Source organism: Zeus faber, assembly GCF_960531495.2.
Source record: "Zeus faber genome assembly, chromosome: 15".
Lineage (NCBI taxonomy): Eukaryota > Metazoa > Chordata > Actinopteri > Zeiformes > Zeidae > Zeus > Zeus faber.
The window spans coordinates 29,797,264-29,811,390 of NC_137194.1; the positions used below are offsets into that span (position 1 = coordinate 29,797,264).

General features: G+C 40.0%; 1 protein-coding gene across 1 annotated transcript in view; it reads right to left on the reverse strand.

The window, feature by feature from the left end:
- Positions 1-1,435: 1,435 nt before the first annotated feature.
- LOC307241732 (semaphorin-3F-like) overlaps positions 1,436-14,127 on the reverse strand; it is a 70,174-nt gene continuing 57,482 nt past the window's right edge. The window contains exons 10-18 of the mRNA XM_080015946.1: positions 12,439-12,508; positions 12,205-12,349; positions 10,513-10,735; positions 10,039-10,127; positions 9,456-9,497; positions 8,560-8,717; positions 7,193-7,260; positions 5,207-5,331; positions 1,436-3,886 (exon numbers count right to left, since the gene is read on the reverse strand). Coding sequence (XP_079872072.1) covers positions 3,434-3,886; positions 5,207-5,331; positions 7,193-7,260; positions 8,560-8,717; positions 9,456-9,497; positions 10,039-10,127; positions 10,513-10,735; positions 12,205-12,349; positions 12,439-12,508 — 1,373 coding nt within the window. The 3' untranslated portion in view covers positions 1,436-3,433. The remainder of the gene's footprint in view (positions 3,887-5,206; positions 5,332-7,192; positions 7,261-8,559; positions 8,718-9,455; positions 9,498-10,038; positions 10,128-10,512; positions 10,736-12,204; positions 12,350-12,438; positions 12,509-14,127) is intronic.

Here is a 14,127-nt window from a genome sequence, read left to right on the forward strand (position 1 = left end):
TAATTACTTTGCATAACAATTATAATAAATACATGTTAATTATAACTTCATTGTATTTTTTCTGTTAATAATCTACAATTGGAAAATTTAGTTTAATAGACTACTTGTCTGTATTGTAATGCAGACAACATTTATGGAACTTTAACATTAATTTGGCATGGAAGAATTTTTCAATACTTAAAACCTGTTTAGCTGTAGGAAACTGTATATACGTTAAGTTTCTTAAAAGCAACGAACAGATCCACAGACATCTACCACGTAAGAAGATACATAAACATACACACAAACACCCTGTTTGTAATCTCTATCCACTACAAAGCGACAAAGTCTACACCGCTCACTTGACACGGTGCCAATGTACATTCTGAACCAGAACCTGCATATTTATACACAGCATGATGACGTCAAGAAAGTGTCTTACTGTAAATCTCATCTCGTTCAATTTATGTATGAACAGTGGGGTGTCGGTCAAGCACAACCACCTGAATAGTTTGAGTTAGATTTGGTCGGTATTTCACAAATTTCTGCTCCGTATGTTGATCGATCTGGATGAAACTTAAACCACGAGTAGATTGTGACTTTAAGCAACAACTCAACCGTGTTCGTAGCTAATGTCATTGATGTGTTCCAGATACTTTTAGCCCTGTTGTACATTTTGGCATTTGATGATTTATGATGACCTCGATGACGTCTGTGTTTTGGGTCAAATTTGGTTGGTTTTTCAGAAATTTCTGCTCCGTATGTGGAAACTTAAACCACGACATGTTTATGACATACCGGTTCTAATGAGACGTAACCACGTTCCTTGCTTTTTTTGTTATTTGCGCAAAAGCCGCACAATCCTTTTGTGAATCTGCCCCTGTGTTTTTAGTGTAGATGTAGCCTCGGTCCACCCACCCACTCTATGCATACGATCTCTGACCTCCCCCTGACCCACCCGATCAGCAGCCTGTCTGTGTTCCGGCACCTCCTGATTTACAAATTGAGCACTGCTGAAATGTATGACTTTTTGAGATATTGTTTTTTTGCAGTATACTTTGTTTTCTGGAAAAAATAACTAAGAAAAGTATTTTAAGTAATAAAATATTTACAACAAGGGCAAAACCTACCACAAACACAGCAACACATTAAATAAATTCACAATAAACAAAAAAAACCTCCCAAAAGAAGAAAATGATTATAGAATTTTGCTTCATGAAACATGAACATGTCTCATTTTTCTCAGGTGCGGGAATTAACAAAAAAATAATTCATAACTCTGTATTAACTCATAATTTGTGTACACATTACATGGTAGGGGTTACATGTCATCATATATTTCATGTTACATGCTAAAATTTCATGTCAGAGCTTTGTCATAGTAATTTTTTTATTTGTTTTTTTTTAAGGCTTAAATATCTGCCCCATTGGACTGCATTTAAGCATGGTGAGAACCTGCAGCAGAGTGGTACGTTTCTCAATCGTAAAGTGTTATGTGTGATATAAACCGTTATAAATGATGAGAACCAGCATTTTAATAAGGAATGGCCTGGAAAAAAAGCAAACCTATCCTTTAAAGCTACAACATTGTATTCCATCGAGATGGTAAACAGAGGTAATTCTCTCTAGTTTCAGCCCATTCATCTTGTAGGCCAACGTAAAACGGGTCTCTCCAAATGACATTCCTTGGTTTGGACAGCCTATATCCCTAAACATTCCCACCACCAAAGTGCTTAAATTACAGAAATATATACAGTCTCAATATTATTTAATTTTTTTTTCATGGGACAGAACAGTGGCAGAAGACCAAATGGAGCACGGAACAGTTACTGGAGTATTGCATATAAAATAACATACAGGCTCTGTCCCATACACACAAAAAGAAAGAGTCATTAGAGTCAGAGTCATTACATTTAGCAGACGCTTTTATCCAAAGCGACTTACAATTATTCAAATAGCGACGGACGCAGCCATCAGGAGCAATTAGGGGTTAAGTGTCTTGCTCAAGGACACTACAGCATGCTAGCAGGAGGGATCGAACCAGCAACCTTTAGATTACTAGATGACCAGCTCTACCTCCTGAGCTACCATCCCCCTACATTAGCACAATATCCTAATGAATGAGAGTTCATTCTCAAAATAAAACCACAGTACAACCGCCAGATGTGAAGTTCAATTCTGGTTCTATCTGTTCCCTACATTTGTATTAAAGTGAGTTGGGGAAGTCTTGTGTCTCATAGCTGCATTGCATTAATTTAAATCTTTCCAATACATGGTCATATTATTATTATTATTTTATTTTTTTGAAAGAATGGAATAGTGTTTGGTCCCACATTTTATCTGTCGTCCACTGACCTGAAAGCTGGTGTAAGGTATTAACAAGCCGACTAAGCCAATGTTACTCCTACAGATAAAAACAAAACAATGCAAAAAAAAACATCTAACAAATACTAAAACTTTGGTGACGCTTCAGATATCAGTGAGTTTGGTAAAATTCTGATGCCTTGTGAAATTGCAGACGTCAGTTTAATTATTTGAAATGCCAGGAGAAAGCATGCTCCATCCTAATGACTTGAAAAATGAAAAGTGAATGCTAAAAGCCATTTTGCAGTGGAACAGTTTTAGCACCCCCTAAAGATACTGCCAATACAATAATGAAAAGTCGATCTTTTCCCGTTATGACATTGCTATGTGTCATGGTGCCGCTATGACAATCATTGGTTGGCTCATTGGCTGAACGGACCTATGCATGTCCCCTAGAAATCAATATTTTGGGTTAGGATTAACCTCTTTTGTGCTTGGATGAGGCATGTGGGTGGGTACATACACGTGTACCCCAACATAGAGGTAACTCAGCCTCCCAGAATGCCTTCATTCAGTTTCATTGATAACCAGCCTGGGACGGTCAGATCATGTATGAAACAGTAGTCTCAAATTCAAATGACCTTTGGGCCACTGGACAGGTTGTCTTTTTCAAAAAAATCGCTCCCATGATATATTTATTCATATTTGTTTCATATTTTTAAAAAATAAGGTAAAATTGTGTGGATTAACTAAGCATTGTGATTTTAAAAATAATCATTTGCAGGCCATCTTTATCAATATATTATCACCACATTAAAATGTCACCCATGTGGCCCCTGGGCCTATAGTTTGAGACTCCTGATGTATAAGTGGGTTATTTTTCTAATGCCCCAATTTGGCTAATACTGTAAATACTGTAAATAAATAACTGCAGTATCCCTATAAGCAAAAGGGAAATAAAACTCTGAAAGACAAGCCGATTTGACTAGTGACATGCACTTTACTTTAACCTTGTGGTGTGGCTGTTTTTCTTTGGATAAACGATTTGATCGCCTTCCATGGTTTGGCATTAAAAAAAATAACGAAAAAAATAAAAATAACTGGGAATAACAGCAGAATTGAAATACACAATAGCTTCCCCATGGGGCTTTCAAAAGCCCAAAGACTTGTGGCTTGTGGGTGCACTCACATCCAACTCTGCCACTTCCTCAGGGGGCCCCTCAGCGTGTCTGCGGCTGGTGAGTTTGGTCTGCGGGTCCGGGCGGAGCCCCTGCATGTAGGCCTCGCAGTACTGGCTGATGAGACGGATCTCGGGATGGACCGGGACCTGTGGCGGGAGGACGGGCAGTTCTCGGGGCATGTCGCGTGTGTCATGTCGGTGATGGCGGGGGCCCCATGGTCCCTCCTCGCTGGCCGGGGATGCGTCCAGGGACGTGAGGGCCTCCACGATCTCCCTGTCGAGGACACGAAGGGAGATGCGGGCCACCGCATGCTTGTAGTTGTTCTCTGTGGCGAAGCAGTGGTATGCCCCACTGTCGGCTGGCGTCAGGGCCTTCAGCAGGACCCCGCGGCCCGTCTTCAGGACCTCCTGGTCCCGGTGGAGCTTGAGGAGGAGAACAGATTGTAGTTTTAACATGGGCGTATATTGCTCACAATGACATACTTGCTGAATAGTAACATTGCCGCTCTTCTAACATATAATATATATTAAATTCCCTCTTATTTTTTTTTTTATTAATATTCAAAGTTTTCTCTTGTTGTTATTTTGTTCTACTTTTTACATTTTTTTGGTTTATTACCTCTGGATCCTACAACAAAGAAAATCCCTTGTGGGGATTAATTAACAAATATCTATAGATCTAGCTACAAAATTAGATGCATGACGCCACCACTAGATGTCAGCATTTGGTTATGTTTTTACAAATCACTTTTGAAGTGAGCAATCATTTCCCATGATTCTCCCTTCTTCAGCATGGTGAAAAATTAACAATAAAGGATCAAAATTAGGTACTAAAATATTCTATAATTAAGCATGTATTTATTAAATGTATTGTGCTAATCAGTTGAAATTCATGATTAAAATTATATATAATGCAATGACAAAGCCATAACCATAATGTGTGGCTTGAAGATTTTTGTCTTATGTCTTAATTAGAGACGTAGATACGCTTTTTTTTTTTTTTTTCAAATTAAAACTTTGCCTTCAATTTTATGAATCAGCTTTTTTCTTTGTAACATTCCATTCATTTAAAAACAAAACCTGTATTACAAAATGTAAACGTGTGTGTGTGTTTTACAAATAAACAGGGTTCATTCTGGCATTGCAAAATGAAATCCAAGGACTTTTAAGTTCTTTTCAAGCACTACCTTTTAATTTTCAAGGACTTCAGACAAACAACTATTGACACATGAAAATATAAAATCATCTTAGTCTCATCGTCTATTAATTATATTAGTATATAATTAATGACGGGGACAGTAGCTCAGGAGGTAGAGCTGGTCGTCTAGTAATCTAAAGGTTGCTGGTTTGATCCCAGGCTCCTCCTGCTAGCATGCTGTAGTGTCCCTGAGCAAGACACTTAATCCCTCATTGCTCCTGATGGCTGCTGCGTCCGTCTGTGTTGGAATAATTGTAAGTGGCTTTGGATAAAAGCGTCTGCTAAATGTAATGTAATGTAATATATTTTATATCTATATATCTATTATTAATCTGATTGTCATCTACTATTATAAGTGTCTATTTCCAACTATGCTGGACATTTTCCGCCTGTTTTCAAGTTTTTCAAGCACCTCAAGGACCTGGTAAGAACCCTGAATAAACGTCTCTCGCCTTGGATGATGATTTTCTCTGGCTGATTAGAAATCTGGATGGAGGCTTTTAGAACGTCTCGGCAACGGTATGAATCGAGGGGTGAATCCTTACCAATTTCCTCCTACCATCCCTCTGAAAAAGCCACTTCACCGTGGCGTGCGGAGATGAAGGCTGGCATTCCAGGAACACACTGCTGCCCTCCACGCCAAACTGGACAGCCTCTCGCAGACGCCTCTCTATGCGGAAAGAACAATAACAAGAGAGGGTTTCTTGTTTTCTATTACCTGCTACCATGTATCACATGCTTACTTGCTGTTCTACCCCATAGAGCAGCTAACCCTAACCCTAAATCTAACCCTCACATCAACACATTTCTACTAAATCAATATCCAATACTTATTTATGTAACCGCCATTTACCCACATTGGGCTAAAAGTTAACATAGTGCTACTCCATGTTAACACTGTTGATGGATGTGTATATATGTTACTTTATTGTATTTATTCATTTATTATATGTCTTACTTCTTATTCCTTTCTTAACTTAAATCAAACGCTATAAATGTTAAAATCATATCTATCTCAAACAATACAATTCCACACTGTGTTATTGTAGTTTGAACAGTATTTATTTATTTTTTGTTTGTTTTTCAAGGGAGGGCCACCAGTGAGTGTGTAAAATATATTCAATTATACATAGGTTATAGGGATGCAATGGTACAGTGGGCCCAAGGTTCGGTATGTATGACCTTTTTTAGGGCCAAACACTGTGTGTTTTTAAACTGTGGGGAGAGGAGGTAGACAGTGATGCCGGGGTTGAGGTTCATTGGTGGGTTATAATTTGCATAAGTTCATCTGATTGGAGGGGAGCTGTCCAGGATAGTGGATAATTGTCCCAGGTGTCTAGGGGGCGGTTTCCCGGCAGAGAGTGTGGAAGGAGAGGAGAAAGGGAACTGACTCGAGTGCCTGGTGCGAGTGGAAGTGAGTGTCTGAAGAGAAATCTGTAATAAAAAGGGACACGGCCATCCCAGGCGGTTATTTTCCGAATAGAAACCTCAACCCCGGTGAAGTTGTAAGCCTCGCGGCGAGCAATATATTGGCCTTCAGCTTTACACTGAGGTTCTGTCTGCATATCCTTAATTGTGTCTACCTGGTCGCCCCACCAACCGTCACAATATAATTGAAATGTGAGCTACAACTGTAATTGTTGAAATTGGTGGGATGTGTTTGTACTGTGTTGCATTACTTTACATATTACATACGGTATGTTTGTTCTTTGTATTTAAAATGGGTCTTGATCCATAAGCAAATACAACAGCAGCTCTAGGTCTCTGGTACAATGTAGACTCATATGACATTTCAATTGATTCCACTCTAAACAAAAACATTTCTCTGTAATTGATCTGATGTTTCTTACTTTTTGTAGTAAATCCTTGTTGAACGATTTACCATGGAGAAACTTACCACTCTGCTGCCGCTTCTCACTGTGCTTAAATGCAGTACAATGGGGCAAACGTTTAAGCCTTAATTAAAGATACTAAATCTCCATTTCGAAAAACAGTAAGGTCACAATGTCATCAGTCTTTATATGTTATAATGTAGAAAATGGTTTCAAGCTGTGCATTTTTTCTGTTTTTTTCAGGATTGTATTGACTCTTTTGCATTAATCAACACTCTTGGCCACATCCGTCCGAACATAAGAGACGAGAAAGAAAGTTGGAAAGGAAAGGAAGGAAACTACTGTAGCCAACATTGCACTTTGGGTGTGTTATAAATCAAGTGTGATATTACTGTTACATAAAACAAATTCAACAACTATATTAAGACGCTTTAACTTTAATGTGATTTTTCTGACTCAGAATTTAGCCAGATTTTTGACGGAATAAACGTTTGCCCCATTGGACTGCATTTAAGCACAGTGAGCTGCTGTGCAGTTATAAATTAACATTTTATATTGAAATAAATAAATATACACACACACACACACACACACACACACACACACCCACACTAATAAGGACACCTGAACCCCAGTTGAACCCTGCGCTTGATTTTTGGAGTGAACAGGAAACCCTCCCAAAAAGTCACAGTAATGTACCTTTAGAGTTAAACCCTCGACACTGACGCAGCGGATCCCCATGCTTGACATCCTGTCGTCTACTCCGCCTGCCAGAACACATAAGGACAGGAGCGGTATTGTTCATTGAGACTTTCGTAGAGAATGAAGACTCATCTACATCTACAGTATCACCTTCAGAGTTCCCCTCCATCATATATGGATGTTTTCCATTCAAATTAAAGTATTTATTTTCTGTAAAATTGAAATACCTAAGCATATCTGTCCAAAGTGAGCTCACAAAGATAGCACAAGTGCTACTGCTTGTTAACCTCTTTATAGTTGTGTAATTACGTCTATAGAATTGAAAAAATTACTTCTCAAATTTACTATTGATTCACTTTGAAGCATGAATTACTATGAATCAATTCCCAAATGTCTGGAAAAGCACTCTGAGCTGCAGATTTTGTATGAAAGGTGCTATAAAAAAGTGAAATAAAGTTTGATATTATTAATCAAACATTTGTTTTGACTAATACAATTCTCTGTCAACAGGGGATAAATAATGTATTATCTTATCTCATTGTTGTCTTCTCTAAAAAGGCCCTGCCAACAATGTCAAAAGAGTTTTAAGTTGTAATAAAAAAAGACAAAACAACAACTTAGGGGCTACCGCTGAGACAAGCCAAAAACATTTTAATTAAATAAAATATGTCAAAGTACGCCGAAATGGTGTAGTTAAGAGTTTAAGGGCCATAACATAAGTTAAGTTAGTTAAGTACAAATATATTTTTTAATTATTGTATATCGACAATCTTGTTTGTATATCAACAGATTTTATTGGTATCTTTTTTAAGCTTATTCTTGTTTGATATTTGTATTTGATCTACGTTGGCACAGGGCACCAAGAGAAATTCCTTGTGTATCTATCCTTGTGTATTCCTTGTGCTAATTATCACTCACGAAGGTTCTCAAAATAGGTGCATATACAATAAAAATGCAATGTATATACTCATACTGCACATATCATTTATCATCACACATACAAATTCAAACATGAATAATCACATGACATACAATTAAATTTACGCACATATAAATTATTCCACATTTATTTGAAAAATGGTTCACACAACACATACATTAGTGCATACATTCTTTATTTGTGGATGGAGAGATATATTCAGTGTATTTTGCACTCAAATGTAAAATTTGAGGATTGTAGTATTTATTTTTAGTTTCTGTTGGGTTTTCAGTTGGTTTACCAAAAATCTTAATACAGATTTGTGCATATAGTATTCTTTCTTCTTTTTGTCCATCCATTTGTGTTTTAATTTATTTATGGTATGATATATATTTGTGAATTGTAACCCATATGCATCTGTTTTAGGATTAGAGTGAAAGAATACCTCTTAGCAGAAGGGGTAAAGGGGGAGCAGGTCTCGCCATCCCAGGCGCAGTAGGGATCCCTGGCCAGGCAGCAGTCTGAGCAGGCTTTACCATAGGCAGCACATCGATGCAGGGAGACCTGGGTGAGCCCTCGCTCTGAAGACACATACAGCTGTTGCTGTGGATGGTGACAAATACATACCCATAACTTGAAGTCACTGCGTAAATCTGTCTGTGTGTATTCAAGGGTCTGGGTCCGCTCGCATAAAACACCTTCAATTATATAATCAAAGTGAAATGCTTATATTTTTGGGCTGATAACATTAGGAGGGGAAATGTATGGATAAATCGAGGAGGAACGAACAGACAACGCTTAGATTTAATTTATTAATTATCTTTATTCATTTAGCATTATTTGGGTTCAGGCGTCTGGGCTCTACAGCTCATCACTACCGGCGAGGTGTACAGAAATCAGAGGCATGCTTAATGAGCTAGTAATATAGAAGTGATGAGCTTGAATCCCCCCATTGGATAGAAGAGTAGAGCCCAACAGGTGGATGCAGGGGAGGTTGAGGGAGCGCAGAAACACCCCAAGCAAAGCAGGTTGGGCAGGAGGGATTCGCTGCTTAACTAGGCCAGCCCATAAATGTGTGGACGCGTCTGGCGTCCACAAGCTAAAAAAAACAAAAAATACTGTAGTTTAAGTTTTATATTAGATATTTGAAGATATTTTTCTTGCAACTGCCAAAACCTGAAACCTAATTCACCCCGAAGGAGTCTTTAATTCAAGTTTTTGAAGTGATTTTATTATGCAGATAAATTCTTACAGTTAAGGGATGTGTGAGTACAAAACATACAGTCAAAAAGTTGTTTTATGCAACAATTTTAAACAAACACGTGACATAATGAGGCCTACCCTTTTGGAAGATATCTTCATTGTTTTTATAGGAGTCTGAGTCTGCAAGAGCAAATAAAAGACAAATGCTTCAATTGACCATGTTTTTACACACACACACACACACACACACACACACACACACACACACACACACACACACACACGCACGCGCGCGCACGCGCACACACACACACACACACACACACGCACGCAATATATTACAATTCCCATTTAACGTCTCATAGCTTTCCAATTTCAGCCACGGTAGCAAATTGGCTTAAATGTTAAAGAGAGCAGATTCCAGAATATCATAGAGTGTGACATACTTTTCTTTTAAAAAAGTTTTCTTTTAAAAGCTTTTAATATAAGAAAAGCACAAAAAATGAATAAAAGAGGCATGGTCAGAATTCTTCCCCTTAGCTCTATATGCTAGATTAAGGTAAACTGAAGTCCGTCAAAATTATATGAAGATTTCACATTCCTTCTAGCTCCATTGTGACGGACAGACAACACAGCATTAAAAAAAACCCACTTTGAATCAAATTGATGTATATATGGTGGATGTTTATAGATGCCACACTACAGTTGAAAGTGAAATTACCCTGAAGACTTCCACCTCTTCCAAGATGAGCTGCTCAGTACTTGTGGTGTCATTCGGAAGCACTATGACTTTTTGGACTGTTCCACGATCTGGAAAAGAAAAAAATGGAAACATAATTTTTCCTTTTGAACATAATCATGAGGAAAAATAATGAACAGAATGAACTCCTGCCTTCATGACTCACTGAAAACCATGCTGCGTGACCTATTTTGTTCAAGATTTTATATTCTAGCCAAGCAGAATTGCCACAGTTTGGTGTATGTGTTAGAGTTGACCAAGCTTGAGCTTTGTGTGAAGAATTCCCAACGACTTCACTTTGTTACCAGAAACGAATCCTGCCTTAACGACTGCAATCAGACAATACAAATTTGGTTCCAAAAAATGCGGTTGTAAGCATAAATTCGAGAGAATGCTTCCTATTGGATTTTACACTTTTAGATGTTTCCGAGGCACATACTGTATCTGGCCACCGACCTGTGCCCAGGAAGAGCACCTCGTATCTCCCGTCTGTGGCGTCCACTAGGTCGACTGCGATGGAGGTGAAGCGGTAATCCACCCCTGTGCTGAGCACCAGGGGGCGCTTGTGCACGGGGTAAACGGGCTGGTGCATCAGGGGGTGCGCCCTCACAAAGTTGACCGCCTCGTCCGAGAACCCCTTGGTGGAGCGGAGGCCGGGGGTGAACGTCCCGCCCGGGCACTGCAGACGCAAAGCAGAGGTTGCAAAAGGATCTTATCATGTTTTGGTTTATAAACAACTGATCACTACTCCAAGAGGGAGAGAATCCCCACAGGTGAGACAAATAAACATAGAACAAAACAAACAAAAATGTACATGGAAAAGCATAACATAGAAATGTCAGATGAAAAAATGGGGATGTGTGTGCCGCCAGTGCGTGTCAGGGCTTGTACAAATTGGTTCTGGTGTATGAGGTTGGTTTTATATTGTAGCGCCTCAAGCAACGGAAAAGGCCCCGAGCCACCCCTGAGTCCCGCAGCCGTATAGACATTCTACGACCGCAGGAAACCCCTAGCACCTTGCCCCGCAGCCACAGAAGACACCCCAGCCCCCAGAGAAGCTGGAAACCCGCGGAGCAACACTCACGTACGGCCCTGAGAACATAAACCAGTCCCAGAAAGCGTGAGGAGACCCTGCACCCCTGAGGCGCCCACATACAACCCACCCCCATGTGCAGGCACAAGATGCACCCGCAGTCGCAGAACGCGGGCCTGCCCCGGACCACAGGCCCGGAGCCAGGTCCCGTGCCGACAGATCGGCGGCGGGGCCCCGACGCCCACCAACGGCCCATGCAAAGGTGAGGCCCGCCCTCCCGCAACCTGCCAGACGCCCCACCAGTCGCAAGCCCCGGGCACCCATCCAAGTAGCCAAGTGCACTCAGCGCAGGACACCTGGATGTCAGCCAGCCCCTCCAACCCCCCACTCGCACCACTCCTGCCCTGCAGACTCTGATCTGTGGAGTGTTGTTTGGAGTAAGATTTATGTGCGAGTGTATGTGTTCTAAACTAAAACAAGTGGTATTCAAATTGCAGGACGGACGAGAAGCACGTCGGGGCAGTAGCGTGATGGGCAAGATCGCAGTGGCCTGCAACATCCCTACCCACATAGCTCGAACCCCACCAGTCTCGCAAACCCAAGGCCTATTGTGTGGTGTTTGTACTGAGTTTAAGTTCTGGAACTGGGAGAGATAGGCGAAGATCAACGCAGGGGTACAGTAGGCCGGGCAGCGGCCACGTGGATCCCACCTCGGTCCCGACAATGCCCCAGTGCGCCCAGAGGGAAATTCATCCACTCAAAATACGTGAGACGACAATTAATTGTTGTTCTTTTTGAACTTTAGAGTTAAACTGGATATTGGGAATATAGGATACATCATGCTTCTGAAAAGTGGCGAGTGTTTTCACTCGGTATGAGATTTATCAAAATTCATTGGAGAAATGTTGCGAAGACAAGCTTCTGATAGCCTTAATTATGTATAAATAAAAAAATGTGTTTTACTTTGTACCAACAGTATTAACAGTATTAACATTTACAGTATAAAATGATCACAGTGTTTGCAATCAATACATATCCAAAATATTCACTTAGCATCACCAAAAAATACAAATAAAAATACAGAATTATCACATTTAAAGAAAAAAATATCTTACTGTTCCAGGGCGAGGATAAGGAATTTTTCCTGTGTAGGGAGTCCACTGGTAGTTGTGGCCATGTTTGTGTGAGAAGGGTCCATTGAAAACGTTTCTAATGTCAGACATCGAGTACACGCAAACAGCAGAGCCTTTGAAGACAGACCTAACGAAAAAAGGTTCAAACTTTACGGCCAAAAGTAAAGACAGGACTCATTATTGTCAAAGTAAAAGATAGTGGATTTATCTATTTACCCGGCAGTGGAGAAGACGGCGTACACGACCGGATTCCGTGCATCTTGCATTGGCAGAATAAAAATGTCCCCTGAAGAAAGTACAAATTAGGTTTCAAGTCCACATTATGACGCTCAATCAGAAACAAAAGAACAAATACAGAACATCCAAAACTTAAAATCCTATACCGAAATTCATTCTTTATAAATGTTTTCCCCATAATTCATTTAAAAATGTCTGCGCAACAGGAAATTCAGTCCACTAGATGGCGCAAACTTTTTTCATGGCAAGGCTCCCTTTCACAAACTCTGCTGCTTTTACACTGAATCCAACAACGGATCAGACTTCAGCCCCAGCAGCTGTCATAGTGCAAGTAAGAGATAGTTGTAGTTTGGTTAACTGGATATTTTACTTTAAAGTAGCAATATAAAACTTTTTAGCTTTAACTTATCATTATGAAGTTAATGTTGATTGTACAGTGTAATGGCTACAGAATAATGACACCATTGGCGTTTAGATTGGTTCCTTATAAGTCTCGATATCACTATCCAATTCAGAATGTGAACCTTGGACGGCCATTCACTCAATGGAAAGAGGTCCGTGACTTGAAAGTATTTCTAACTGACTTTCGGTTGGCATTCTTTCTATTGGATCAATAAGTAACACAACCTACATACTTATTTATACAACCAGAAATTTTACTTCGGTAAAACGTAGCACTGAGGTCAGGGTACAAATTGGGATTCTTGCAGTTGTTTATTGATTTGAAAAATAGCCAGGCTGCTAGCGGTAGTGTGAGCCATATTGCTGACGCTAGCTAAAGCTAACGCTAGCAACCAGAAACCACCAAAGGATCCATTGTCCGTTTGATAATCTAAATAAAGAACACCTTTTCTTGCAGTTCATTACTTCACAGAGTCAATCTCTGATGAAAAGGTAAGGCAAGCCGGTTGTTTTTGCTACAGTATCGCAACAATAATAGCACTTGGAAATGCTAGGGGGGAAAGTTGAAAAGTTGTCTATTGCACCTTTAAAGCTAGATTCCAAATACACTAGTTTGCCAGTTGCTCAGCAACTTAGCTTACAGTCTAATTCTCCTCATTGCAGAGCGTCAGACCTTTTTGCATGTGGTTTCTGACTCTCTATAAGGAATGATTTGTGTATTTTTGAGTAAAGTTGCGTTCATTTTCTATTTCTTTTTTCCAAATTAAGGAAAGATAAAACTCTGGTTTCGGTACCGGGTCAAATGACCCTGCAATAGACAGGTTTTTATCGGCTCCACCTCAGATCGGCTCTGATGTAAACAGGACACTCAGGTCGACCCGCTAATTTTGGCCCCTTTACCTGTGCCATGCGATGCGAATTGAAGTTCAGGACGCTGGCACAGAAACTAGAGAGGGATATATGTGTATCATTCAATCATTTCGTATCCGATTTAGAATCTGAAATCAAAATCAGAAGTCATGTACTTATTTTGCCCCTTTACCAACGTGTTTGTGACGTTGAACGTGACACACAAGAAAACAAAGGCATTTCTCCTGGAAATGGGAATGGCGCCAATCACCTAAATTTACAGGGGTTTAAAAAACCCGGGTAAACCCACACATTTTGGTGTAAAAACAGTATAATATAGAAGCGTATATGGAATGCTCACTCTCCGCTCGCCAAATGTAGAATCACGTAGTTTGAACACGCCTGTCTGGGACGCAA